The sequence below is a fragment of the Sceloporus occidentalis genome, unplaced genomic scaffold (genome assembly GCF_023333645.1).
Source record: "Sceloporus occidentalis isolate IW3139 unplaced genomic scaffold, rSceOcc1.0.p SCAF_8, whole genome shotgun sequence".
In the NCBI taxonomy this organism is placed as follows: Eukaryota; Metazoa; Chordata; class Lepidosauria; order Squamata; family Phrynosomatidae; genus Sceloporus; species Sceloporus occidentalis.
In genome coordinates, this window is record NW_028316988.1 from 4,317 (window position 1) to 29,704 (window position 25,388).

General features: G+C 50.8%; 2 protein-coding genes across 6 annotated transcripts in view; both read right to left on the reverse strand.

Moving 5' to 3' along the window:
* Positions 1 to 7,298: 7,298 nt before the first annotated feature.
* Positions 7,299 to 13,504, reverse strand: LOC149307565 (small vasohibin-binding protein-like). Its single transcript, XM_089537213.1, has 4 exons — positions 12,468 to 13,504; positions 9,450 to 11,481; positions 8,603 to 8,708; positions 7,299 to 8,110 (listed from the first exon to the last, which is right to left on the reverse strand). The coding sequence occupies exons 2-3, from the start codon at positions 9,615 to 9,617 to the stop codon at positions 8,622 to 8,624; spliced, it is 255 nt and encodes an 84-aa protein (XP_089393339.1). The 5' UTR covers positions 9,618 to 11,481; positions 12,468 to 13,504; the 3' UTR covers positions 7,299 to 8,110; positions 8,603 to 8,621.
* A 6,616-nt stretch (positions 13,505 to 20,120) lies between these two features.
* Positions 20,121 to 25,388, reverse strand: part of LOC149307566 (ephrin type-A receptor 2-like) — a 35,105-nt gene continuing 29,837 nt past the window's right edge. For 2 of the 5 annotated variants that reach the window (XM_089537217.1, XM_089537214.1), the window contains exons 9-16: positions 25,286 to 25,341; positions 24,986 to 25,111; positions 24,459 to 24,835; positions 24,013 to 24,222; positions 23,067 to 23,216; positions 22,697 to 22,890; positions 22,289 to 22,444; positions 20,121 to 21,318 (exon numbers count right to left, since the gene is read on the reverse strand). In XM_089537217.1, coding sequence (XP_089393343.1) covers positions 21,213 to 21,318; positions 22,289 to 22,444; positions 22,697 to 22,890; positions 23,067 to 23,216; positions 24,013 to 24,222; positions 24,459 to 24,835; positions 24,986 to 25,111; positions 25,286 to 25,341 — 1,375 coding nt within the window. In that variant the 3' untranslated portion in view covers positions 20,121 to 21,212. The other 3 variants (XM_089537215.1, XM_089537216.1, XM_089537218.1) reach the window with 3 other exon arrangements.

The window sequence follows — 25,388 nt, forward strand, 5'->3', positions numbered from 1 at the left end:
TGGGGGGGTCTTAGAAGACAGTTCCCATCCTCCTCACAAGGCTCAGCATGTGGGGGGGTCTTAGAAGACAGGTCCCATCATCCTCACAAGGCTCAGCATGTGGGGGGGGGTCTTAGAAGACAGTTCCCATCATCCTCACAAGGCTCAGCATGTCGGGGGGGGTCTTAGAAGACAGTTCCCATCCTCCTCACAAGGCTCAGCATGGGGGGGGGGGGTCTTAGAAGACAGGTCCCAACCTCCTCACAAGGCTCAGCATGTGGGGGGGGGGGGGTCTTAGAAGACAGTTCCCATCCTCCTCACAAGGCTCAGCATGTGGGGGGGGGGTCTTAGAAGACAGTTCCCATCCTCCTCACAAGGCTCAGCATGTGGGGGGGGGGGTCTTAGAAGACAGTTCCCATCATCCTCCCAAGGCTCAGCATGTGGGGGAGGAGGTCTTAGAAGACAGTTCCCATCCTCCTCACAAGGCTCAGCATGTGGGTGGGGGGGTCTTAGAAGACAGTTCCCATCCTCCTCACAAGGCTCAGCATGTGGGGGGGGAGGTCTTAGAAGACAGTTCCCATCATCCTCCCAAGGCTCAGCATGTGGGGGGGGGTCTTAGAAGACAATTCCCATCATCCTCCCAAGGCTCAGCATGTGGGGGGGGAGGTCTTAGAAGACAGTTCCCATCATCCTCACAAGGCTCAGCATGTGGGGGGGGGGGGGTCTTAGAAGACAGTTCCCATCCTCCTCACAAGGCTCAGCATGTGGGGGGGGAGGTCTTAGAAGACAGTTCCCATCATCCTCACAAGGCTCAGCATGTGGGGGGGGGGGTCTTAGAAGACAGTTCCCATCCTCCTCACAAGGCTCAGCATGTGGGGGGGGAGGTCTTAGAAGACAGTTCCCATCATCCTCCCAAGGCTCAGCATGTGGGGGGGGGTCTTAGAAGACAGTTCCCATCATCCTCCCAAGGCTCAGCATGTGGGGGGGGAGGTCTTAGAAGACAGTTCCCATCCTCCTCACAAGGCTCAGCATGTGGGCGGGGAGGTCTTAGAAGACAGTTCCCATCATTCTCACAAGGCTCAGCATGTGGGGGGGGGGTCTTAGAAGACAGTTCCCATCCTCCTCACAAGGCTCAGCATGTGGGGGGGGGGGAGGTCTTAGAAGACAGTTCCCATCATCCTCCCAAGGCTCAGCATGTGGGGGGGTCTTAGAAGACAGTTCCCATCCTCCTCACAAGGCTCAGCATGTGGGGGGGGTCTTAGAAGACAGGTCCCATCATCCTCACAAGGCTCAGCATGTGGGGGGGGGGGGTCTTAGAAGACAGTTCCCATCATCCTCACAAGGCTCAGCATGTCGGGGGGGGGGTCTTAGAAGACAGTTCCCATCCTCCTCACAAGGCTCAGCATGGGGGGGGGGTCTTAGAAGACAGGTCCCAACCTCCTCACAAGGCTCAGCATGTGGGGGGGGGGGGTCTTAGAAGACAGTTCCCATCCTCCTCACAAGGCTCAGCATGTGGGGGGGGGGGTCTTAGAAGACAGTTCCCATCCTCCTCACAAGGCTCAGCATGTGGGGGGGGGGGGTCTTAGAAGACAGTTCCCATCATCCTCCCAAGGCTCAGCATGTGGGGGAGGAGGTCTTAGAAGACAGTTCCCATCCTCCTCACAAGGCTCAGCATGTGTGGGGGGGGGGGGTCTTAGAAGACAGTTCCCATCCTCCTCACAAGGCTCAGCATGTTGGGGGGGGGGTCTTAGAAGACAGGTCCCATCATCCTCACAAGGCTCAGCATGTTGGGGGGGGGTCTTAGAAGACAGTTCCCATCCTCCTCACAAGGCTCAGCATGTGGGGGGGGGGGTCTTAGAAGACAGTTCCCATCCTCCTCACAAGGCTCAGCATGTGGGGGGGGGTCTTAGAAGACAGTTCCCATCATCCTCACAAGGCTCAGCATGTGGGGGGGGAGGTCTTAGAAGACAGTTCCCATCCTCCTCACAAGGCTCAGCATGTGGGGGGGGGTCTTAGAAGACAGTTCCCATCCTCCTCACAAGGCTCAGCATGTTGGGGGGGGGTCTTAGAAGACAGGTCCCATCATCCTCACAAGGCTCAGCATGTTGGGGGGGGGGTCTTAGAAGACAGGTCCCATCATCCTCACAAGGCTCAGCATGTTGGGGGGGGGTCTTAGAAGACAGGTCCCATCATCCTCACAAGGCTCAGCATGTTGGGGGGGGGTCTTAGAAGACAGTTCCCATCCTCCTCACAAGGCTCAGCATGTTGGGGGGGTTCTTAGAAGACAGGTCCCATCAGCCTCACAAGGCTCAGCATGTGGGGGGGGGGTGTCGTAGAAGACAGTTCCCATCATCCTCACAAGGCTCAGCATGTGGGGGGGGGTCTTAGAAGACAGTTCCCATCATCCTCACAAGGCTCAGCATGTGGGGGGGGGGGTCTTAGAAGACAGTTCCCATCCTCCTCACAAGGCTCAGCATGTGGGGGGGGGGGTCTTAGAAGACAGTTCCAATCATCCTCACAAGGCTCAACATGTGGGGGGGTCTTACAAGACAGTTCCCATCATCCTCACAAGGCTCAGCATGTGGGTGGGGGGGTCTTAGAAGACAGTTCCCATCCTCCTCACAAGGCTCAGCATGTGGGTGGGGGGGTCTTAGAAGACAGTTCCCATCCTCCTCACAAGGCTCAGCATGTGGGGGGGGAGGTCTTAGAAGACAGTTCCCATCATCCTCCCAAGGCTCAGCATGTGGGGGGGGGGTCTTAGAAGACAGTTCCCATCATCCTCCCAAGGCTCAGCATGTGGGGGGGGGGAGGTCTTAGAAGACAGTTCCCATCATCCTCACAAGGCTCAGCATGTGGGGGGGGGGTCTTAGAAGACAGTTCCCATCCTCCTCACAAGGCTCAGCATGTGGGGGGGGAGGTCTTAGAAGACAGTTCCCATCATCCTCACAAGGCTCAGCATGTGGGGGGGGGGTCTTAGAAGACAGTTCCCATCCTCCTCACAAGGCTCAGCATGTGGGGGGGGAGGTCTTAGAAGACAGTTCCCATCATCCTCCCAAGGCTCAGCATGTGGGGGGGGGGTCTTAGAAGACAGTTCCCATCATCCTCCCAAGGCTCAGCATGTGGGGGGGGAGGTCTTAGAAGACAGTTCCCATCCTCCTCACAAGGCTCAGCATGTGGGCGGGGAGGTCTTAGAAGACAGTTCCCATCATCCTCACAAGGCTCAGCATGTGGGGGGGGGGTCTTAGAAGACAGTTCCCATCCTCCTCACAAGGCTCAGCATGTGGGGGGGGGGGAGGTCTTAGAAGACAGTTCCCATCATCCTCCCAAGGCTCAGCATGTGGGGGGGTCTTAGAAGACAGTTCCCATCCTCCTCACAAGGCTCAGCATGTGGGGGGGGGTCTTAGAAGACAGGTCCCATCATCCTCACAAGGCTCAGCATGTGGGGGGGGTCTTAGAAGACAGTTCCCATCATCCTCACAAGGCTCAGCATGTCGGGGGGGGGTCTTAGAAGACAGTTCCCATCCTCCTCACAAGGCTCAGCATGGGGGGGGGGGTCTTAGAAGACAGGTCCCAACCTCCTCACAAGGCTCAGCATGTGGGGGGGGGGTCTTAGAAGACAGTTCCCATCCTCCTCACAAGGCTCAGCATGTGGGGGGGGGGTCTTAGAAGACAGTTCCCATCCTCCTCACAAGGCTCAGCATGTGGGGGGGGGTCTTAGAAGACAGTTCCCATCATCCTCCCAAGGCTCAGCATGTGGGGGAGGAGGTCTTAGAAGACAGTTCCCATCCTCCTCACAAGGCTCAGCATGTGTGTGGGGGGGGGGGGGTCTTAGAAGACAGGTCCCATCCTCCTCACAAGGCTCAGCATGTTGGGGGGGGGGTCTTAGAAGACAGGTCCCATCATCCTCACAAGGCTCAGCATGTTGGGGGGGGGGTCTTAGAAGACAGTTCCCATCCTCCTCACAAGGCTCAGCATGTGGGGGGGGGGTCTTAGAAGACAGTTCCCATCCTCCTCACAAGGCTCAGCATGTGGGGGGGGGGGTCTTAGAAGACAGTTCCCATCATCCTCACAAGGCTCAGCATGTGGGGGGGGGAGGTCTTAGAAGACAGTTCCCATCCTCCTCACAAGGCTCAGCATGTGGGGGGGGGGTCTTAGAAGACAGTTCCCATCCTCCTCACAAGGCTCAGCATGTTGGGGGGGGGTCTTAGAAGACAGGTCCCATCATCCTCACAAGGCTCAGCATGTTGGGGGGGGGGGGTCTTAGAAGACAGGTCCCATCATCCTCACAAGGCTCAGCATGTTGGGGGGGGTCTTAGAAGACAGGTCCCATCATCCTCACAAGGCTCAGCATGTTGGGGGGGGTCTTAGAAGACAGTTCCCATCCTCCTCACAAGGCTCAGCATGTTGGGGGGGTTCTTAGAAGACAGGTCCCATCAGCCTCACAAGGCTCAGCATGTGGGGGGGGGGTGTCGTAGAAGACAGTTCCCATCATCCTCACAAGGCTCAGCATGTGGGGGGGGGGTCTTAGAAGACAGTTCCCATCATCCTCACAAGGCTCAGCATGTGGGGGGGGGGGTCTTAGAAGACAGTTCCCATCCTCCTCACAAGGCTCAGCATGTGGGGGGGGGGTCTTAGAAGACAGTTCCCATCATCCTCACAAGGCTCAACATGTGGGGGGGGTCTTACAAGACAGTTCCCATCATCCTCACAAGGCTCAGCATGTGGGTGGGGGGGTCTTAGAAGACAGTTCCCATCCTCCTCACAAGGCTCAGCATGTGGGGGGGGGGGTCTTAGAAGACAGGTCCCATCATCCTCACAAGGCTCAGCATGTCGGGGGGGGGGTCTTAAAAGACAGTTCCCATCCTCCTCACAAGGCTCAGCATGTGGGGGGGGGTCTTAGAAGACAGTTCCCATCCTCCTCACAAGGCTCAGCGTGTGGGGGGGGGAGGTCTTAGAAGACAGTGCCCATCATCCTCACAAGGCTCAGCATGTGGGGGGGTCTTAGAAGACAGTTCCCATCATCCTCACAAGGCTTAGCATGTGGGGGGGGGCTCTTAGAAGACAGTTCCCATCATCCTCACAAGGCTCAGCATGTGGGGGGGGGGTGTCTTAGAAGACAGTTCCCATCCTCCTCACAAGGCACAGCATGTGGGGGGGGGTGTCTTAGAAGACAGGTCCCATCATCCTCACAAGGCTCAGCATGTGGGGAGGGGTCTTAGAAGACAGTTCCCATCCTCCTCACAAGGCTCAGCATGTGGGGGGGGGTCTTAGAACACTGGTCCCATCATCCTCCCAAGGCTCAGCATGTGGGGGGGGGTCTTAGAAGACAGTTCCCATCATCCTCACAAGGCTCAGCATGTGGGGGGGGGTCTTAGAAGACAGTTCCCATCATCCTCACAAGGCACAGCATGTGGGGGGGGGGGTCTTAGAAGACAGTTCCCATCCTTCTCACAAGGCACAGCATGTGGGGGGGGGTCGTTGAGGACAGTTCCCATCATCCCCAGACCATGCAGAGGTTGGGGATGTCTCCCTTCAGGCTGTCTGTGCTCTTGGCCCCCTGAGGCCCCTTTCTGGAAATCCCCAGAACGCTTGAGCCCTCTTCCAGGGCCATGGGCATGAGGGTTGGTTGGGGATGATGGGAATGGTAGTCCCAAACGCAGTCCCTGCACTCGCAGGATTATATACTGAAAAGTCACACTCTCTCAGCCTCAGAGGAGGGCCATGCCACACCCATAGTCTATGAATAATAAGACATGAATAATAATTATAAGGATGATGATGGTAATAATAATAATAATAATAATATATGAAGGGGCAGCAGGCTGAGTAGTTAAAGAGGTCTCAAACTGGTTTATTTCTCCATCTAACCTTATTGATTTTTATTTGTTTTTTATTATTTGTTTGTTTGTTTATTTTATATTATTTATTATTTTTATTTATTTTTGACAGTTATATATGATTTTATACACTGAAAAGTCACACTCTCTCAGCCTCAGAGGAGGGCCGTACCACACCTATAGTCTATTTTTATTTTTATTATTTTATTATTTATTTATTTATTTTTATTTATTTTTATTTATTTTATCTTTTATTTTTAATTATATTTTTATAAAAATTCTATATATATATATTTGTATATGTATTTATGTTTCTTTATATAATTATATAAAATTTTATATAATTGTATATAATTGTATAATATTAATAATATTAATATTGATATAAATTACACACATACACACACACACACTCTCTCTCTCTCTCTCTCTCACTCGCTAAGTTCCCTGTTGTCCTCGAGCGCCCTCTAGCGGCAGCAGAAAGGGTGCCTTCTCCCCTCGAGGCTCCTCCCTCCCTCCCTCTCTCTCTTTAGGTCGACCTCTTCCTCGACCCCTGCGCCCCTCTCTCTCTCCTTAATTCGCTCTCTTGATTGACCTCAGCGCCTCTCTCTCTCCTTAGTTCGATCTCTTGCTCGACCCCTGCGCCTCTCTCTCTCTCTAGGTCTATCCAACGGACTTTGGAGGAACCTCAGAGGCTGCAGCGCTCTAGAGTCGCCACTAGATGGCAGCCTTGTATTAGGAATGTTCTGCTGAGCCAGAACTTGATCAATGGAGACTCAGGTGTTGGTGATCATGATGATGATGAGGGTTGCATCTAAATGCACCTGGATGCCTTCTTCCTCTCTCCTTTCCCCAAAGACTCTCTTCTCCAAACCAAACCCTTGAGGCCAGCAATGCTTGGCATTTCCAAAAGTTTAGACCCCCCCCCTTCTGTATCTCTTTTATCAATTAAAAAGTGAATGCTTTATTACAGTGGAACCTTGCCATACGTGGGGGATCCGTTCCGGATCCCGCCGCGTATGGCAATTTCCGCCTATGCTCGAGCCCTATTGTAAACAATGGGGCTCGTGCACGGCGGCGCGGAGGTGCGCGGGGCGCAACGGGCACGCGCGCCCATTCAACTGAATGGGACGCACCGCCCCTTCCGCCCCGCGCACGCGCCGCGGCTTGAGCACTTATGCTCAAGGCCACGTATGGCACGCCCGCCTATGGCGAGGTTCCACTGTATTATTGTTGTTGTTATTATTATTATTACCCAATATTATTATTGAGTATTATTATATACCCAAATCCTATGGATGCTCTAGTCCCATTAAGTGCAATGGAGGAGTCAAAGGGAACTGACTGAAGCTGCAAGAATATATTTATTAATTTATTAAATATATTGACTGAAGCTCAATATATTTATAGGACAGGACAAATAACAAAATAAATGTTGCACCCATTGACTAAATACAAAAAAACAACAACCACAAGGAAGGGTTTTCATGCTTGCCTTAACATTTTATTTCTCGTTTTGTGTAAGAAGACGCAACGCACATTGCAACCTGCGCCTCCCGATTGAACGATAAGCAGAACAAAAACACAGAGAAAGGTATTATTTCATGACTGCCGCTTGTTAAGAAATGAAAACGAATGCAGCCAATGGAGTGTCCGGACCGTGAGGGTTGTGTGTTCGTTGGCAAATGCAGATCCAGGGCCTGCAAAGGGGCTTGATCCAGGCGTCGTTAGTATTAAACAGTGCAAGGTTTCAAAGAAGATAGAGGGCTCCTCTGCTGGGAAGGCACAGCATTTGAAGCCATGCGTCTGGAAGGAGCGTGCGTTCACAGCCCATTGCCCCAGACTGGTGAGACCCACAGCAGTGGCTGTCCAGTTGTGTAGTGCGCTTCAACCGCTTCCAGGCACCACAATGAAGCCCGTCCTTGGCTTCTCGAGGGGCTTTTGTTCCCCACTCCAAGTGGAATGGGGTGCTGAAGACACAGGGCAGGGCCTCTTTCACCCTAAAAGTGCTGCCCACTTCGGCTGCAGAGACACAAACACAGACCGTGTACCACCTTTATGGGGCAGACAACAGCGTCGGTGTTAAAGGGTCAGCCATATGTCTGTCTCCTTGGAGTGGTGCGTGTTCGGGGCCAAAGGCCACGGTGACACATGATGCGCGTTGCGGTTGTGGTCTTCTTCTCCCAAGCAGGACATTCCCCCCGGGGAAGGCCAGACTTTGTAACTCTGCAGGGATGGAGGATGACGGACCAAATCAGGGATGGAGGGAGACGGAGGCTGAGGACAGGACCCCTCTGGAAGAGAGACACAGAGAGAGGTTTCAAAGGAGAGGCATGCTGAATGCACACTCCCCCTGCAAAATGGCTGCCCCCTCTGCAGTGAAGCAAAGCAGGCAAGATACTTAGAACATACTTAGGAGGAGGGGCAGTCAATGTGGCAGAAAGGCATGAGCGCTGGGACAAGGACTCTGCAAGGTCAGGGTTCAAATCTCCGCACAGCCGTGGAAACCCACTGGACGACACCTTCTGCAAGCGCAAGGTCCATGGCAAGACTTGCAAGTAGGCATTTTGAACATAACTAATCTACAGCTACAGGGTCATTCTCTGATTTCCCTGGGTTTTCATTGGCAAGGTTTGTTCAGGGGAGGGCTGTGTGCCTTTGCGCATCGGAAACCGCGCAGGGAGTGCTGAAGGGCACACTCCTTGTGAGGCTGGTTTCCAGGGACAAGCAGGGATTCGAACCCTGAGCTTGCAGAGTCCCTGGAGGGAGAAGGGCAGGCATCCCACCTCTTCCTCTTCCTCTTCCTCACTCGCCAGAAGCCTGCATCTGCTTGCAGAAGGCATCAAACTGCTGCTGCTCCAGCTCAGTCATCACCCGGTTCAGCGCATAGATCTAAGTGGGAAACCAGGGAGAAGAAGGGCGTTAAAGGGAGGAGAATGCAAAACCGTCCCTCAGCATCAAAGAAGAGCGCCTCGAACACAGAGCCGCCGAGAGAGGGAGCGGGAGAAGATACATTCAAGATATATGTATTAATTGAATAAACATATTTATTAATTGAAGCCGCAAGAATACATTTATTAATTTATTAAATATATTTTTAAATTGAAGCTGCAAGAATTTACATATATATATATATATATATATATATATATATATTGAAATTTTATGAAAGACAAAAATACATACATAAAAAAATACAAGGCAAACAATGAATATATTTCATAAATTGATATATTCAAGCAGCTTCCATTTATAAATATATTTAATAAATATATTCTTGCAGCTTTAATTAATATATTTATTACTTTATTAAATATATTTATTGAGTGAAGCTGTAAGAATATATTTAATTATTAAATGTATAAACTGAAGCTGCAATAATATATTTATTAATCTATTGATTTAAGCTGCAATATTATATTATTGATCCATTTCCACTTTCCTCCCCAAAACATCTTTGGAGTCAAAAAGGTTCCATTGAAAAGGCTCATGCCATTTGGGAGCATTATGGGACTCAAGGCAGTTGTAAAAAGTAACTTTTCCAAAGCCCTGCTTCTCCAAGTCTCGCGAGAAGAGAGCGGAGGAGGCGTGGCCGGCCCTAGGCTCCCGATCTGCGTAGGAAGCCCCGCCCACCTCGGCCCTCTGCCGCTGCTTGAGCTCTTGCTGGGCCGCGCGCTGTCGGGCCTTTTCGAGGCGGCTGGCGCTGTTGCTCCCGGAGCCCTCCTTGCCCTTCGACGGAGGAGGCGGCGGCGGCGGCAGCGGAGGAGGGAGCTTCTCGCGGCGGCCCCCGCCGGACTCCATCCTCGGAGGGAGAGGAGGAGGGAAAATGGCGGCCTGGCGCGCTACGGCGCATGCGCAGGGAGCGCGTTCTCTTCTATTATGACTACGGGACTGTACTGCGCATGCGCCCAGAGTCAGCCGGAGAGATAGGAAAAAGGGAGAGTGACACAAGATAAGGATCTTCCGGGGTGTTGCAGGAAGGAAGCGTTCAGGCCTAGGCTCAAGGCTATGGAATTCTGGGAACTGGAGTTTGGTTTTGGGTTTTTTGAAAAAAATAAAAACTTTATTGGTTTATTTTTTCCTTTGTTTCCAAATTACATACAAACAGTTATCTTCAATTAGACAAACGGGGTCAATACATTTTGTAAGCTCTCATGATTATCTTCATTCCATAAACCATGCCTTAATCCTTCAATTATTTGTGATAGTACTAATTTACTCTTATTATATCCTTATGTATTTACTGTAATGGCTATTTCCTATGGTTTCTACTGAATAACAGCCCGGATATCCTGGTGCGCATAATGCACAAAAGCCATGCACTCCATCCATTCGTGGCAAGAGAGAGGAAAGCACCTCTGGCCTTTATATTCTTATTCTTAGTATGTAATGTTTCATGATGATTGTATTTTAATTGAGGGATGAAGGATGGGATTTTAGTTGTATATATTATATTTTCTTTAGGTATTTTATTTATTTGCATTTTTATGTAATTTTGTAAACCGCTTTGATCTTTTTGGAAAGACGGTATATAAATAAATTTATTATTATTATTACTTGTAGTGTTATTATTATTATTAATTCTCCCTTCCTTATCCGTTCCCAGAAGCAGTGATTATTATGTCTTACTCTTCCGTTCTCACACATTTACAGATACAGCCTTACTATACATAGATGCTTTCTGGCTCTAAGGTTTATAAATGCTTTATTAGTTATTACTTTGGACATGAAGGAAACAGAAATCATGGCCACCAAAATCCTACACAGAGTCAAGCAAATAGAAACAGCGAAACAGTTCCTTGAGCTTGGATCAAATGTTGGTCAGGAGAGAGACTGCAGTCAAGAAATCCTAAGATATCTAATCTATTATTATTATTATTATTATTATTATTATTATTTATATCCCACCTTTCTGGTTTGGATGGAGGCAGATTTCAATACGTGTAAAATATACAATACAGAATAAAATCCCAGTTAGGAGTAACAATAATAAAGTGATAACAATGATAACAAACAGAGGCAATGAGCTGCCACTCTGTGAAGCAGGGCCCTTCCTTCCTTCCTGGAGCCTTTTGGAAGCGATCAGGGATCCTGGCCCCAAAATGGAGGAAGGGAAAGCGGGGAGCATCCTCCCGGATCGGCAGGAGGGAAGGGAGCCCAACCCAAGCCCGCTTCTGTGCCAAGGGAGCCTTTCAGGATGCTGTCAGAAGTATGCAGAGCCCTGTAATTTCATCCCTAGGCATGCAACAAACTCTCCCCACATTACAGTCACACATTGTTTCATCCCTGAAGAATTCATCCTGGGCTGTGGTTCGGATACAGGACGGCTCAAAGGCACGGCTATTCTGGACCGGTTGGTAAAAAGAAACCCCTCTTTGGATCTGATGATGAGGCTGGTTTGGATTTAGTAGACCACAAGCTCAGCCAATTATAGGGTTGCTCCTCCTGGGACCCACAGGCCTCCAAGCCCCATGGAGACAGAAGGGGACATCATGCAGAAATGCTGCCTCGGACATTCCTTGCCTTTGCGGCTGGACGGCTTCCTTCCTGACTCCGGTTGCGCTTCAGAAAGACTTAATCCTTGCTTCTGTGGTCACAAATTAGGAATGGCTTTGGGAGCCAAAGTCGGGATCAGCATGTTCCAAACCTCTGGAGCCCCGAGAAGCTGGGAAAGACAAACTCTGTGCTGTTGGAGAGAGAAATGGCTCCACTTCGGACCCCAGGAGATCAGGCCCAGCATCCCATCTGGATCCAGGCAGAAAACAGTCCAAGGTGGGGTCCCTCCCCACAAACCTCCCTTCACCAGAGCCATGTTTCCCCTTAGTCCTCCTCGGTCTCAGTATCAAGGTGCTTTTAAGCATAAAGACCCCTTTCGCCAATGTCCATCTGAACCCTGCTGCCCTGGGACTTTCCCATTCAAGATCAGCTTGGAAGTCTAGAGAGAGTGAGGGGTCCACCTCAAGACCCCAGAGAGAGGGAAAGCAGAGAGACCCCCAGACAGAGGAACCGGTTTGGGTGGGAAACCTTAGCAGGAGATCAGAGGAATGGGAGAGAGGCCAGCCATGAGGAGAATGCCTCCAGAGAAAACTCACAGAAGCAATCAAAGCCAGGGATCCCAAGGAGAACTCCGGAGAGTGGGAACATCCAGAAGGACAGATGGACTGACACCTCTCCTGTTTGGAGGCTCTGCTGACAGAATTGACCTAGTAATAAAGTCCTAATGGGACCCCCGGAAGTGTTGGAGGAGGTCCAGAGGGAACAGCAAGCCCCAAGCCATAGCAGCACAAATGGTTCTTCTAAGGAGACAGATAGTGCAAAGGAGCAGCTGATCTAAGGACTGACTGAAGGAGGAACGGAGGAGAGAACAGCCCAGACCTCCAAAAGAGAGGCAGCCCCCCTCCTGAGCACAGAAGGCAAGACAAGGGGGGAATGGGTCCCCAAAACCCAGGGATGCAAGTGGAGCAACTGATGATGGGACCACCTTTCCCCTTCGAAGCCCAGGGTTAGCCAGTGGCATAGGCCCCTTCCAGCAAGAGCTCCCTTTGCCCCATGGACTTTGAAGGGGGGGGGGGGGGGCGCTGGTGCGAATGTCTTTGATCTTCCCATGGATTACTGCCCTCCCTGACTAATCATTATCATGCCTCTTCTTACCATCAGATCCCGGAGAGCCCTTTGGGACTCTTGCCAGCGGAAGGTGTGCCTGGAGTGGGCTGGGTGCTCTTCCCTTGGCAGAAGAGCATTGCCATGTGTTTGCAGAGCCAGCTGTGCCACCGCAGACTTCCTTCCTTCCTTCCTTCCTCCCTCCTTATCAAAGAGGTCCCTTGGCAGAGACAGGGCAGGGCAGGGTGAGCAATGCGAATGCCTCCCAACCCGGAGTGGCCCTTGAGCAGGTGATCCATCCGGGGTTGGCACCTCCTGCCCGTGCGCCAGCCGTGGAAGGAGCGGCTTTGGGATCTTCCTGTTCACTTTTGCAGGAGTGGCACATTCTTCGTGGGTTTCTAATTAGTTGCAAGGTAATGGAAAGAAGCTCCAGTTCCAAAACAAAGAGACTGGTTGATGAAGAAGACCACTGAACTTCCCGAAATGGATCAATTGACAATGATGATTGAAAAGAAATCTTGGAATAATTTTAAGAAAGATTGGGAACTGTTTAGTGCCCTTTTGCCCTCCTATCAATATACCCAGTTTCATAAAATAAACAGAGTTTGCATACCAAGAAGCATAGCTACATCATCGGATTGTTGCTCTCATGTGCCTCCAAGTCATTCCTGATTTAGTGTGGCCCCATCACTTGGTTTTCTCCGCAAGGTTTGTCCAGAGGAAAGAGGGCTTGCCTTTGCCTTCCTCTGTGGCTGAGAGAGAGTGGCTCTCCCAAGATGGTCCCCAATGGCTTTCCGTCGATGGATGGAGATTTGAACCCGGTCTCCAGAGTCACCGTTCAAGGCTATGGACACTATGCTGGGTTTGTGCTGTAAACATAGCAGGGGATAAGAAGGGCTCCTTCCCTCAGCCCCAAAGTCAACCTTCCTTTCATGCGCTCATGTCCAGTGTGTCTTGGTAGAGGAAGGGCAATCTGTTTCACGGCTGCTTTGTTGGCTGCATCTGCCCTGCCTTTGCCTGTTTGGTGAGAAGAAAAAGGTGCGGGATCATTGAGTTTGGGTCTGTGTCCCCAAAGAAATGAAGAGCCAGAGAAGGGAAAAGGAGCGCATTGCAAAGCACCAAGGCGCCAGCCCCTGGGAGCGCAAGCCTTGGAGATGAGTCACAGGCGCATGGAGAGGGGCCAAGTTGAGGAGGAGGAGGAGGGGAGCCATGCTGCCAGACGCCTGAACCCGAACCCGAAGCCTAGCCCTCTGTGTTTCAGCTGGCAATGCCTGTCTCCAGGCCTCAGCCTTGGCTTGGCAGCTTTGCCAGGGAGGACTATGGAGGTGGGCTTTGCGAGGCCTTTCCCTCCAACTTCCCAGACTTGGAAATGCACCTGGCTTCCTTCCCTTTGCAGTCACTTGTCGGCTGTTGCGTTTTCTTTTTATCAAAAGGGGGGGCTATGTTCATGTTACAGCCCCTTTGTAGATGCCAAGAAGAAACTAGAGCAACACACTGTTGTTGTTGTTGTTGTTGTTGTTGTTGTTGTGAACTTTCAAGTCCTTTCCGACTGATGGCAACCCTAAGGCAACCCTATCATGGGGTTTTCTTGGCATGGTTTCTTCAGAGGAGATTTCCCATTGTCTTCTCCTGTGGCTGAGAGAGTGTGACTTCTTGCCCAAGGTCTCCCAGTGGGTTTCCAAGGCTGAGCTGGGAATCGAACCCTGATCTGCAGAGTCGTACTCCAGCACTCAAACCACTATGCCTTTAAATGCCATGAATAAATTCACCAGACATTAAATCAGGGCCCCACTCCCAGCCCCACCTGTCTCCTCTTTCCTTTTTAAAGGTGGTGCTCTTATCATTGCCATTCATTATATTCATTATGCGTGAGCGCAACATACATGCCAGCCTAGCCTTTTTACGCCTGGTTGCTAGAAGCGCCTTGTAAACAAACATTGCTCCCAAAGGAGATGGCATTTTCGGCTGGGCCTCATTTCCCCAAGAGTAAACATGACTCAGCCAGAAGGGCGCTGGCCGTGGGGCTGCCATGGGGTCAGCGCATGGGGCTGGGCAAAAGCCAGGACGGTATCTAGGAAGTCTCCAGGCCCCTCCTGGCAATTCGTAAGACAGGCTTCTCCTAGTCATCCTTTGTTTCCCACAGAAAACAGAAGCCAGCTCTGATCTGCCTGGCACCATTTCTGCAGTTGGCACAACCTCTGCAAAAGGCAGCGCCTGCCTCCTCCTCCAAGACTTTGTTGTTGTCACTTCCGATGGAGAGCAACCCTAAGATGAACCATTCCTGGGGTTTCCTTGGCAGGTTTCTTTGGAGGGGGGTCGCCATTACCATCTTCTGGGGGTGGGAGAGTGTCACTTGCCCAAAGTCACCCAGACTTCGAACCCTGGTCTCTGGACTCATGGTCCAATGCTCAAACCACTGCCCCATGGGGCCTATAGTACCCCTGAGTTGCCTCCTTGCCAGGAATGCAGAAGGGAGCCCACTGGCCTGCATCGGCTGTGCCTAGTTTCCGGAAGGAGCAAAGGAAATGGCATGACAATCTGTGTCACATATGGAACATACGGAACAGAAAGCGCTGATCTTCCTGATGGACTCTGCTGCCCTTCGGCCTGAAACCCTGGAAGGCCTCCTGGCAGACATTGCGTCCGGCTGCCTTACCTGGATAGATGCTGGGGACTTAGCATGTTCTTCCCGGGCGCAAAGTGTGGGCTTCAGGCACTGGGTTTGATGCTTGAAAACCAGGAAATGTGGTGCAGTTTCCAAAAGCTGTGACCAGAATTTGCTAGAGATAAACCACAAATGGATCTGTGGCTCCAGGGGCTTTCCATCTTTATTGCTTCAGGCTCCTGGGGCTGGTTGAGTTGCTGTTCTGCCCGGCTGACCCTTGCCAGCCAGCCAGAGCAATGTCGCTCCTTGGCCCCCAATTTAGTCCATTCACTCCCCCCACTTTCCTCCTCTCCAAGAAGGCTTTGCCCCACAGTAAGAGCGCCTGGCCCCTTTGCAGCCGAATGTCTTCCCATGCGGAGTCCTTGTTCCCAAGCTCCGCTTTGAAGGGTCACTGCTCTCCAAGGCCCCCGTTGCGCCAAATGACCCATGGGGGTCACCCAGTCTCTTCCCTTCCCTTTTTCAAGGGAAGGAAACGTTGCAGGGTTCCCAGCTCCATTCTCAAAAATAACCTCAGCAAAAGGCTGGAAGTTGACAAACTGTGACAGGCATCTTTCTCAACAAAAGAAAAGCAGATAGTTAAAATGTCAGTGTTGCTCTCTGTGTCCCTTTTCAAAGCCCCAAGGGAGACCGAACGGTTGTCAGCCATGCAGCTGAAGGCTGTTGCAGGAGCCAAATTGTGCAGATCCTGAAAGCTAGCAGCCCTGAAACTGGCTTCTCAAATGGCTTTCCCAGCCATTTATCTCCGCAAGAAGGGTTGCCCAAACTTTGCAATGGCATCGGTTTTCATTTGCAGATGGTAGAATTCGCACGCCTGTCTTCTATCTATCATTTTGTCATGAAAGCTGCCATGCTGCTTCTCCACACAAACCACTGGCACAAGAAAAGCCAGGAATTTAAACACTGAAAAAGTATTTTCTAAAGCCATGGAGATGTAGCTCAATAAATGCAAGTTTATAGAGGGCAGCAGGCCAAACGCAAGAGGACTGTTGGTCTCCCGCGCTCAGCTTCGTCTTCCCCGGCAGGAACCTTCCCCAGCCTAGCCTTTGGAGGCATGGGTTTCAATAGAGGTCCGTCTGGTCTCAAGGAGGAGGAGTGTTGGGGTGCATGTGAGAGTCAACATGGCCAAGAACTGTGGGATCACAGGTTGCGCATGTGCGACAGACACACAGGTATCTCTGCCTGGATGGAGCAGCAATTCCAGGTGGATGCCCTGGAGCAAGACTGGCACAAGATGCCTTGGGAGTCTTCTGCCATTGAAGAGATATGAAGTGATATTAATACCCAGTTTGTTGCTAACTGCCTTTAAGTCCACTTCGACCATGGCGGCCCTATGAAGGAGAGACCGTCCTGCTCAGCGCTTGCAGATCCATGGCCATGGCTTCTCTGGCTGAACCTGGAACGCAGTCTCCCTCTCTCCCTTTTCCTTTGCCCCAGATGCCCAGACTGCCCTCCTTTCCTCCTTCTGCCAGGCAATGGCTGGGGCCTGGCTGAGGCGACCAAAGCTCACCCCGAGAATGATGGCAGCCACCGTCTGGCTTATTATCCCAGGAGGAACCAAGCCAAACAGATCTGGCGAAGCTGAGAGCTTATTATTTTTAGCCTGGGTGCAAGCCCCGAGGGAGGCTTTGGCAGCCTTGTACATTTCAACCCAAATATTTGTCTTGGCTCCTGACAGTTTTGCTCTGGGAATATGCGCAGATTCGGAAGGGCCTCCGGGCGTTTTGTCAAGGCCCTTCCCAGGCCAAGGCGGCACCAGCCCACTTCTGTGGGGTCATGGGGGGCTTGTCACGGGAGCCATTGTGGGCATCACAGACCCCCATTGGGGCAAGGGAAGGCTGAAGCATTCAGGACAAAAAGGCAAGACAGGGGGCATTGACAAGGGAGGTGTGCTGTGTTATGCATTGCACAGAGACTGGACTTTCCCAGCTTTTCTCTTTTGGAGTAGAAGCACTTGGGCTTCACCTGCGTGGATTTATTGGCAGTCCACTCAGGACAAACCAAGGGGACTCATACAATGTATATTTAAGTCAAGAAACTCACGAGAAAAGGAGTGAATTATACCACCGATTTCAACCAAGTTCCCCACTGATATTCTTTTACTCTTCCTCCAAAATCTGGGCGCAGTCATGGATGGAGGGGTTTGCATCAGCACATTCTCCTCCTTTACACAGCAAGTCCAGATAAACTGAGTAGGTTTCAGAAAATGAGCATCGAACTGATGCCTGTTGTTCAGAAGAGAAAATTATGTATTAATCTATTTACTCTTTAAGACCCGTGTTGGGATCCAGCAGTATTGAGATCTCTGCTGGCAGCCCTGGGCCGTTGTGGCCGGTGGGCATCTCCAGGTCCAGCGGGGCCCGAAGGTCCGCAATGGCTAGGGTCGATTGCGGGTGATCTTTACGGTGTCCGGCCGGTTGCTGTGCGGATGAGATGCCGGTCCAAAGAGGCCACCTTGGTTCTAATCCAGCAGAGTGACTTCTGTGTCCCTGTTAAAACAAATTAATGGCTTGTTTAGTTCATCATCAGCGGCTCTTGGACATTGTAGTTAAACAAAACCTCTGCAGCCAGGAATGAAGGCGAAGGCAGGGCTCTCACCTTCCTGAAGCGGGAGGGCTTCCTGGAGGACTGGTCCTCTTTCCAGGGATGCTTTAGGAATTGCCTGCCTGGGTCTCCTGTGAGTTGCTGGACTCCTCATTTGTCTGGCTGCCAGGGAACACAAAGTGTTACACAGATCCTTTATCCATGGATTAAACCATCCACAGCTTAAAAACATTTTTTAAAGTATTTAAATCCCCCCAAAGGAAACCTTTGCCATCCAGTGGAGACCCGTCTGTCCCTCCCAGGTCCAGCCTTGGTAACTTATGGGCACAAACCGTTCACTCCATCTTGGCACCGTTCCTGATGCCTTCGAAGCTGGATGTGAAATGCAGTGGCTTCCTGAGGAGCAATAAAAAGTCAAACCGTAATTGCCAAAACAAGCTGACCAAGCAGAAGTCCTTCCTGACCAGGTCTACAGGGTTTGCTCGACCTTAGAGCCCCCCACCCACAAAGCCTTGCTTTTAAAAGTAGGACCGCTTTCCTTAGGGTACCTGCAGAAGCCAGTTCCCTTCCTAGGTCCCTGTTGAGCCCAGCATTTCAACGTCTGCATCTGCAGAAATCCTTCGTTTCATCGATTAAGGATGCCAGGATGAAACCATCGCATGTTAAGGCTACATCCACATCTGCCTTAACTGCAAGCAAAAACTTAGCAAAGTGGGGTTGGGAAGCAAGGATCAGGTCCTGAAACGGCTGAGAGTTTGCTGCAACCTTTTAAAAAACAATTTGCCATTGCAGGAAGTTTGTCCTCCTTCTTGGGCAAAGGAAGAGGAGGAGGAGGGCAGGGAAAGGGGTACAATAAGCTACATGAAGTTCCCCATCTTGTTTTAAGAGCTGCTGCATGTCAGAATATTGAGGCGAAGAAGAAAACAATAGGACTTGCCCGTGGCAGAACACCTTGACCCAATAAAACCTGCTTTGACTGGGGCAAAGGTGTGAGCTTTATTGGGACTCCTCTCTCCGTTTCCTTCCTACTGCCATAATAAGCTCCCTCTTTGTGCCAAAATAGCTTGCTCTGTCCCTTAGTTCTCGGTTGCAGGACTTGCAATGGCCAATGGCGCCTGCTTTTTGGAAGCCTGTGTGGAAATGCTCCAGAGGTGCTTTGCCTCCCAGACCCAAAGCACTTGGAGTGGTTTGCAAGTATGGCTTCCATTCCCTGGACCCCAGAATTGTCCATTTCCCTCCAAGTGAAACGGCACCAACCTCCTAAATAAATGGGACCTTGGCATCCTCCTCTGAGCCAAGTCCAAGCACAGGCTTGCTTCTCCTTGGCACAGAGCAGCCCTGCTTGGCATGGTTTCCTTTGGTGCCAAGCTCTGTTCCACAGAGGGATTTGGAACTAATTTGTAGCTTGGCTTTTGGAGATGCATCCACATCTTTCTATCAGGGTTGCCATCTATTTTCCTCCTGGGGCTGGCGTTCGCTGCGAAATTAAAACATCAAAGTCATTTTGCAACCTTTTGCAGGCAGGTGTTGGCATGCATTCGCTCTTATAACATGATTTGCAGGCACCGCGCAGTGTCGCAGGCAGAACATGCCGCGCTTGCAGCGCACGTTGCGTGTCTGTATTGCAATGAGATCACAGGATCACAGAGTTGGAAGGGACCACAAGGACCACCTGGTCCAGCCATGCAGGAACTCACAAGCAAAGCTTCCCCTGTGACAGATGACCATCCAGCCTCTATTTAAAGACCTCCAAAGAAGGAGGTGCCACCAATATCTCCAAGGATGGCAAGATGACAGAAGACACTGGAGACTTCCCTCATCTCTTGCAAAAAGGCAGCAAGGAAGGAAGGAGGGGAAGATGCCAGCCTTACTAGTTTGCAGAGCGCAGGAGTTTATCTTCTCTTGCAATGAACGTTTGGTTTCCTCCTTTCCCTCACCCTGAAATATTGCAGTCATGGGAAAGACTGTTTCAAATGCTATTTCTGAATCTGGACATCTATCCTAAACCTTGACCGTTTCCCCCACAAGTCCTGCCAAGGAAAACCCTGTTGTCGCACTAACACAACAAAGGCTAGCAACGTAACAGGCCGGGCAAAGCTGTTTCAATTGATTTAAGTGCCCAGAAACTGCCCATAAGAACAGTATAATGGCAGAGGAGCTCAGATGGGAAGCCTTTAAAAACTGGAACGATTGCTCCTTAGAGGTCTGTTGACTTACAAGAATGGAGCACTGTAAAAGAGCAAGACTGCAAGATGTGAATGGAGTGGCCCATAAGGTCTTTGAGGTGCAAGTCCTATAGCATTAATTGTGCCTTTATGTAGAAGCTATTTATGCAGAAGCCCTTGTCTTCTTGCCATTCTGCAACCGGTTTTGCGTCCAGTATTAAATCCCACTTTATCTCCGGACCAGAAGCAGCCAAGGCAAGACTTGGACAAAGAAGCCGGCCAGGACCTGGACTCATCCCATTTTATTCCCGACAACATAAGCTTACACAATAATAAAGAATAAAAACATTTTTATTCAAGCTAGAGAATATCCATCCATACAAGTAAACTTATCTTGGTTTAAATTGTGCAGGATTATCCTTGCCAGCAACGAGTCAGTTTTTGAAATCAATAAATATAAAAAAATAAAATAAATTAGAAACAAAACAAGGAACGTAATAATATGAAAGGAGAACAAATGCATGAGAGGAATGAAGAGCGACAGTTGGAAAAGAGGAATAAATAACAGGGGAGGCAGCAAGAGAGTGACTCAATGCAGAGTCGCTTTTGGTCATCTTGACAAAACCACTTCAAAGCTGAAATCAAAAAATGCCACGGTCTGTGCAAGGCCTCGTTCTCGATAACCATCACGTTTGGCTTCTTAAACAATGGGAAGGTGAAAGGAAAGGCCTTCCGTTCCTGAATAAAAAGCCCTGCAAACCAAGGCCACAATTTCCATCCTCCAAAATCTGCAAAGTCCTAACCAGTTTCCGGGTATTCTGCCTCCATTCTCTATTCCAAGGCAAAAGACTTGAAGGCACCTATAAAAACAGCTTTGTAACATTTGCTCCAAGTTCCCGAACTCAGAAATAAGCAGATCATTGGACTAGCTGCCTTCCCAGCAAAGCACATGTGCATTTGCACATGAACCAAGGGCCCTGTGCTGCTCTGGCCAGCCTTGTGGGGTCTGCAGACGGAGCAAGTGAAATGCAAGGCAGGGAGGAGCATGAGACAAACAGTATGCCCAGGCTCCAGTGCTGGTGGGATGAAATGCGGCTTTTGGCAGTTTTCCTTGGTTGGGCACAGCCAGAGAGTGAGGCATCTTCCCAGGACTCATCCGGGAGACTTCTGATACCAAAAGGCAGTGCTTTCAGTGTGCAAAAACAGAGGCCCAGCAATAAATACAGGGCCCTGATGAGGAAGTACGGAGGAGGCAGGCATCTAATGCCTTGTCGCCCATTAGCATCATTGGCCAGCGAAAGGACATGTGAAGTCTCCATTTCAAGTATGTACCAGGAAATACATTTGCCAAAGGCTCCTTGGCTTGGCCACTGAGTCGCTAGAACAGGCAACGCAGCTCCCAACGAAAGGCAGGCAACGTCCGCCTCAGATTGGGATGCCAATGGTGCTGGCCTGTTCCTTCAGCCCCAGGAGGCTGTAGGCAATGCGCTTCTGGTGTCCAGGGAGGCGGACGCCAATCCTCTTGATGTCCCTGGAAATGGGGAGAAAAGGAAGGTTTGGTTATCATTATTATCATTATCATTATCTTTATTATTGATGAAATCGGTGGACAGTGCTGTGGCTGTTAAAGAGTGCAGAGGGTGGGATACATCTCTCACCAACAGCCTCCTTCCTCCAAGTTTGGTCTCTCCATCTTTCCTATGGAAGTATCATACGGAAGGAGACCGCTGCTGCCGCAGGAAGGGAGGTAAGGGATCCAAGGCAGCCCTTAGCTTTTCATGGGCCACCCCTGGGATCTGCAGCCCCATAAAATGGCTAAATGATGGGGTCTGTGCTTGGCTCTCCCTCTCCTGACGTTTCCGGCAGGAGCCCCACAAAGCCCTTGGGACGGAAGGAGGAGGCTCCAAGCACAGTCACTTGTGAGTTTGCCATATGCATAAAATCAGGGCATGCATTTATACATGAAGATATGCAAACTGGAAACTGAGTCACACTGAAGCAGAAGGCAATTTCCTGGGTTGCATTTATATTTTAAAACAACATTAGGATCTTCTGGAGCAGATTAAAATGGAAGATGTGCCCAGTTTGGATGACGTACATTCTCCTTATTTTGCCACAGATTATCAAGTGGCCTAAAGTCCACAGCATGGACATTAGCCAGCGTGGTGTTTTGAGAGTTGAACTTTGAATCTGGAGATCAGGGTTCAAATCCCCACTTGGCCATAAAACCCCACTGGTTAACACACTATCCTCCTCAGAAGAAGACAAACCTCCTCTGAAATAACTTCCCAATGGTAGGGTTGGCTTTGAGCTGCCACCACCACCACCACAACAACAGCAATGTTCGCATCCAACCAAGAGTCCTTTCAAAATGAAAGGCCATGCTCCAGCTACACCTGGGGAACAAATGCTTGAAAAGCAAAAGAAGAAATGAAGAGAGCAGAGCAAGAAAGGCTGTCCATTTGCCCTGTGGGCATCTCTGCCCATGAAGCCAGACTCACTCGTTGGTCATCTGCACCACCTTCTCAATGGCATTGTACCCAGCGGAGAGGAAGTGCTCGGTGTACTGGTGCATTTTGATGGACTCCAGCCACTCGCCCACTGTCCGGAAAGGGATGCCCTCTGAGCCGCTGGTGCTGGGCAACCGGATGGAGACCCTTCAGAGACAAAAAAGGGACCCCCACTCCTTAGAGTTAGGTCTTTTCTGGGGGCAGGGAGGACAGGGGCTTGCAGACGACTCTGGAGGAACTGTTGTTGGGAAGATTAGTCCTGGACCTCTTCTTGCATGTATCTGTCTCAAAGGAAGTGGGAGAGGAAAGGAAAGAAGCACAAACAATGCTTCCCAAGCGATAGGAAGGATGCAAGATTTCTGCTAGAGAATGGAGAGCAGAAGGGAGAGCCGCACTTACCGGGGGTCAAACTCAGCCAAAGTCTTGAGCGACTCAGGGGCGCGGATGAGCTTGTCCAAGATGCTGACAATGTCGTTGAATTTGGGCCGGTGGCTTCTCTCCTGCTGCCAGCAGCGCATCATCAGCTGGTAGATGGCCGAAGGGCAGTCCAAAGGCGCAGGCAGCCGGTAGCCTTCATTGATGGCTTTCATCACCTGCTCAGGAAGAGGAGGAGCAGAAGGCTGAGCAACAGTGAGGAAGCCAAGGAAGGGTTGCCGCCTGCCCCTCATCCCAGCCCCAAAAGCACTGCTGAAGAGGCAAACCAAGGAGACTACTGAAGAGGCAGGCAGGCAGGCAGGGGCATGGCACTCTGCCACGATGAAGGACCCACCTCATGGTTGGAGAGCTCCCAGTACGGCCGCTCGCCGTAGGACATGACCTCCCACATGACGATCCCATAGCTCCAGACGTCGCTGGCTGAAGTGAACTTCCGGTGAGAGATGGCTTCGGGGGCCGTCCATCGAATGGGGATCTTCCCACCCTGCAAGGGGCAAAATGACCCACAACATCAGGGCCTCTGGTTCCAGCCTTGAGGGAGAAAAAGCCCTCCAACTTCCCAGACTCTCCAATATGTTTCCTCTTTAAGGCAATGACCTGCCTGATAGTGAAGCAAGTGAGAGATCTCCGTGATTAGATCCTTCTGTTCCCAGAAGAGAGATTTCAGCCACCCGCCGTGAGAGGAAATATTCCTTCCGCTCTGTCCGCCCGTCAGCTATTTATTCCTCAGTCCAGGATTCTCAACCAGATTGACTTCCATTGGAGGATGTGTGTATTTTACTGATTGTTTTACTGGTCACCTCTGGCCAGATGTTAGCCAGGTGTTCCTTCTACTTCTTAGGCCAAAGTATCCTAGACCTCCCACTCTTCTTCCATTATTATTTCTATGAGACCAACCCACCATCTCCCTCTGAATGTCCTTAATCCTGTCCAATTTTGAAAGCTAAGCTGTTTTAGGCTTGTTAATACTTGGATGGGAGACTACCAAGCAATGCTGGGGGTCTACAGAACCTGCAGGGAAAGGATCCTTCGTAAAGCACCAGGCAGCTCCTGCCAGTCAGAGTTGGCATAATGGGCTAGATGTGCCAATGGCTTGACTCTATATAGGTCAGCTTCTAATAGTGCAATCTTGGGTCGAATTCATTCAGGACGGTAATTGCTCCCTCCATGAAAAACTGATGGCAAACATGGCTCTTAATCCCACTTTGGGCAACTCTGCTGGTGATGCAGGGACACAACCCTAATCTAGGATGTAAGGGCAGCAGCCAGGCATTGCTTACGCTGGTGGTGTAAGTGGCGTCGGGATCGTCCTCCAAGACGCGGGAGAGGCCAAAGTCAGAGACTTTGCAGACCAGCTGGCTGTCCACCAGGATGTTGCGGGCAGCCAGGTCTCGGTGGACGTAGTTCATGCTGGCCAAGTACTTCATGCCCGAGGCAATGCCCCTCAGCATGCCCACCAGCTGGATGACGCAGAACTCCCCGTCCTTTTCCTGGCAAGAAGAGAAAGTGGCATTACGAAGAAGCCAACCAAGCATTAGGAGGCACTTTCTGTGCAGGAGAATAAGGGTACTGTCCTCTTCCCAAAGGGATCCCAGGGTCAACACAGGCAGGCAACTCTCGGAATACTCTGGGAGTTTGGAAGAGATGATCCACTGGGAGATGGACCCTCTTTCCACACCCTCACTGTCTGTACAACAAGAAGCAGCAGCAGCAGCAGCACTCTCACCCGGAGGAATTTGTCCAGGGCCCCATTCTCCATGTATTCTGTGATGATCATGAAGGGCTTATCTGGAAAAGGAAGGAGAAAAGTCCTTTGAACCCCAGTGGATCTCATTGCTTTCCAGGACTGCTCCAGCAGACAAAGAGCCAGAACCCAAAGGCCACCGCCAAAGCCCTCCTGTTCCGACAAAAGCTGCTTACATTTGGAGATGACTCCCTCCAAGCGGATAATGTTGTGGTGGCAAAACTGGCCCATGATGCTCGCCTCGCTCAGGAAGTCAATGCGCTGCTTCTCCGTGTAGCCGGATTTCAAGGTCTTGATGGCCACCGGGATTTCCTTCTTGCCATTTTTCAGAGTCCCTTTGTAGACTTCGCCAAACTCACCTGGGAGGAGAAAAGCAGGAGAGCTGGAAGGACCTTTCCAAAGACCCACCAGAATGGGCCAGATGAAGGCAGCCTTCGCGATTCCGTTCTCGGTCACAATACACCCCTTCGGCCGATCACAAGGCGTGGGGTTGCCAGCAAGTGTCTTACCTGCCCCGATCACCTTCTGCCGGGAAATGTGCGAAGGCTGGATTTCGGTTGTGAACTTCAGCACAGCCTGGTTGGGGTCTTCGTAGGTATGAGGGTCCACATAGGTTTTCAGTGGCTTGAGTTGGTCTGTGAGTTGAAAGGCCACAAGGTCAGGGGAGCAGAAGAGGAAAGAGGTAGATTGCAAAGACAAACTGACCCAAGGCTCTCCTCCTCACTTCTCTGTCTGCCCATTTATTGAACTGCCCACTGGGTCAAGCTGTGCCAAATGCACTGATCTGGCCAATGGTCATCATGACTTACCAGATTTGGAGAAGTAAACATCTTCTGGCATCTGCCGGGCCCTTGAGTTCTTCTTCCTAAACAGCAAGGAGAGATGGATTGAGAGGTGCCACGTTAATGCATG

Coding starts and splice junctions, on each gene's coding strand:
- LOC149307565 (XM_089537213.1), bottom strand. CDS start 9,617: ATGGAGTCCGGCGGGGGCCGCCGCGAGAAGCTCCCTCCTCCGCTGCCG. Junction 8,709..9,449: donor AGCAGCGGCAGAGGGCCGAG/GTGGGCGGGGCT, acceptor TTTCCCACTTAG/ATCTATGCGCTGAACCGGGT.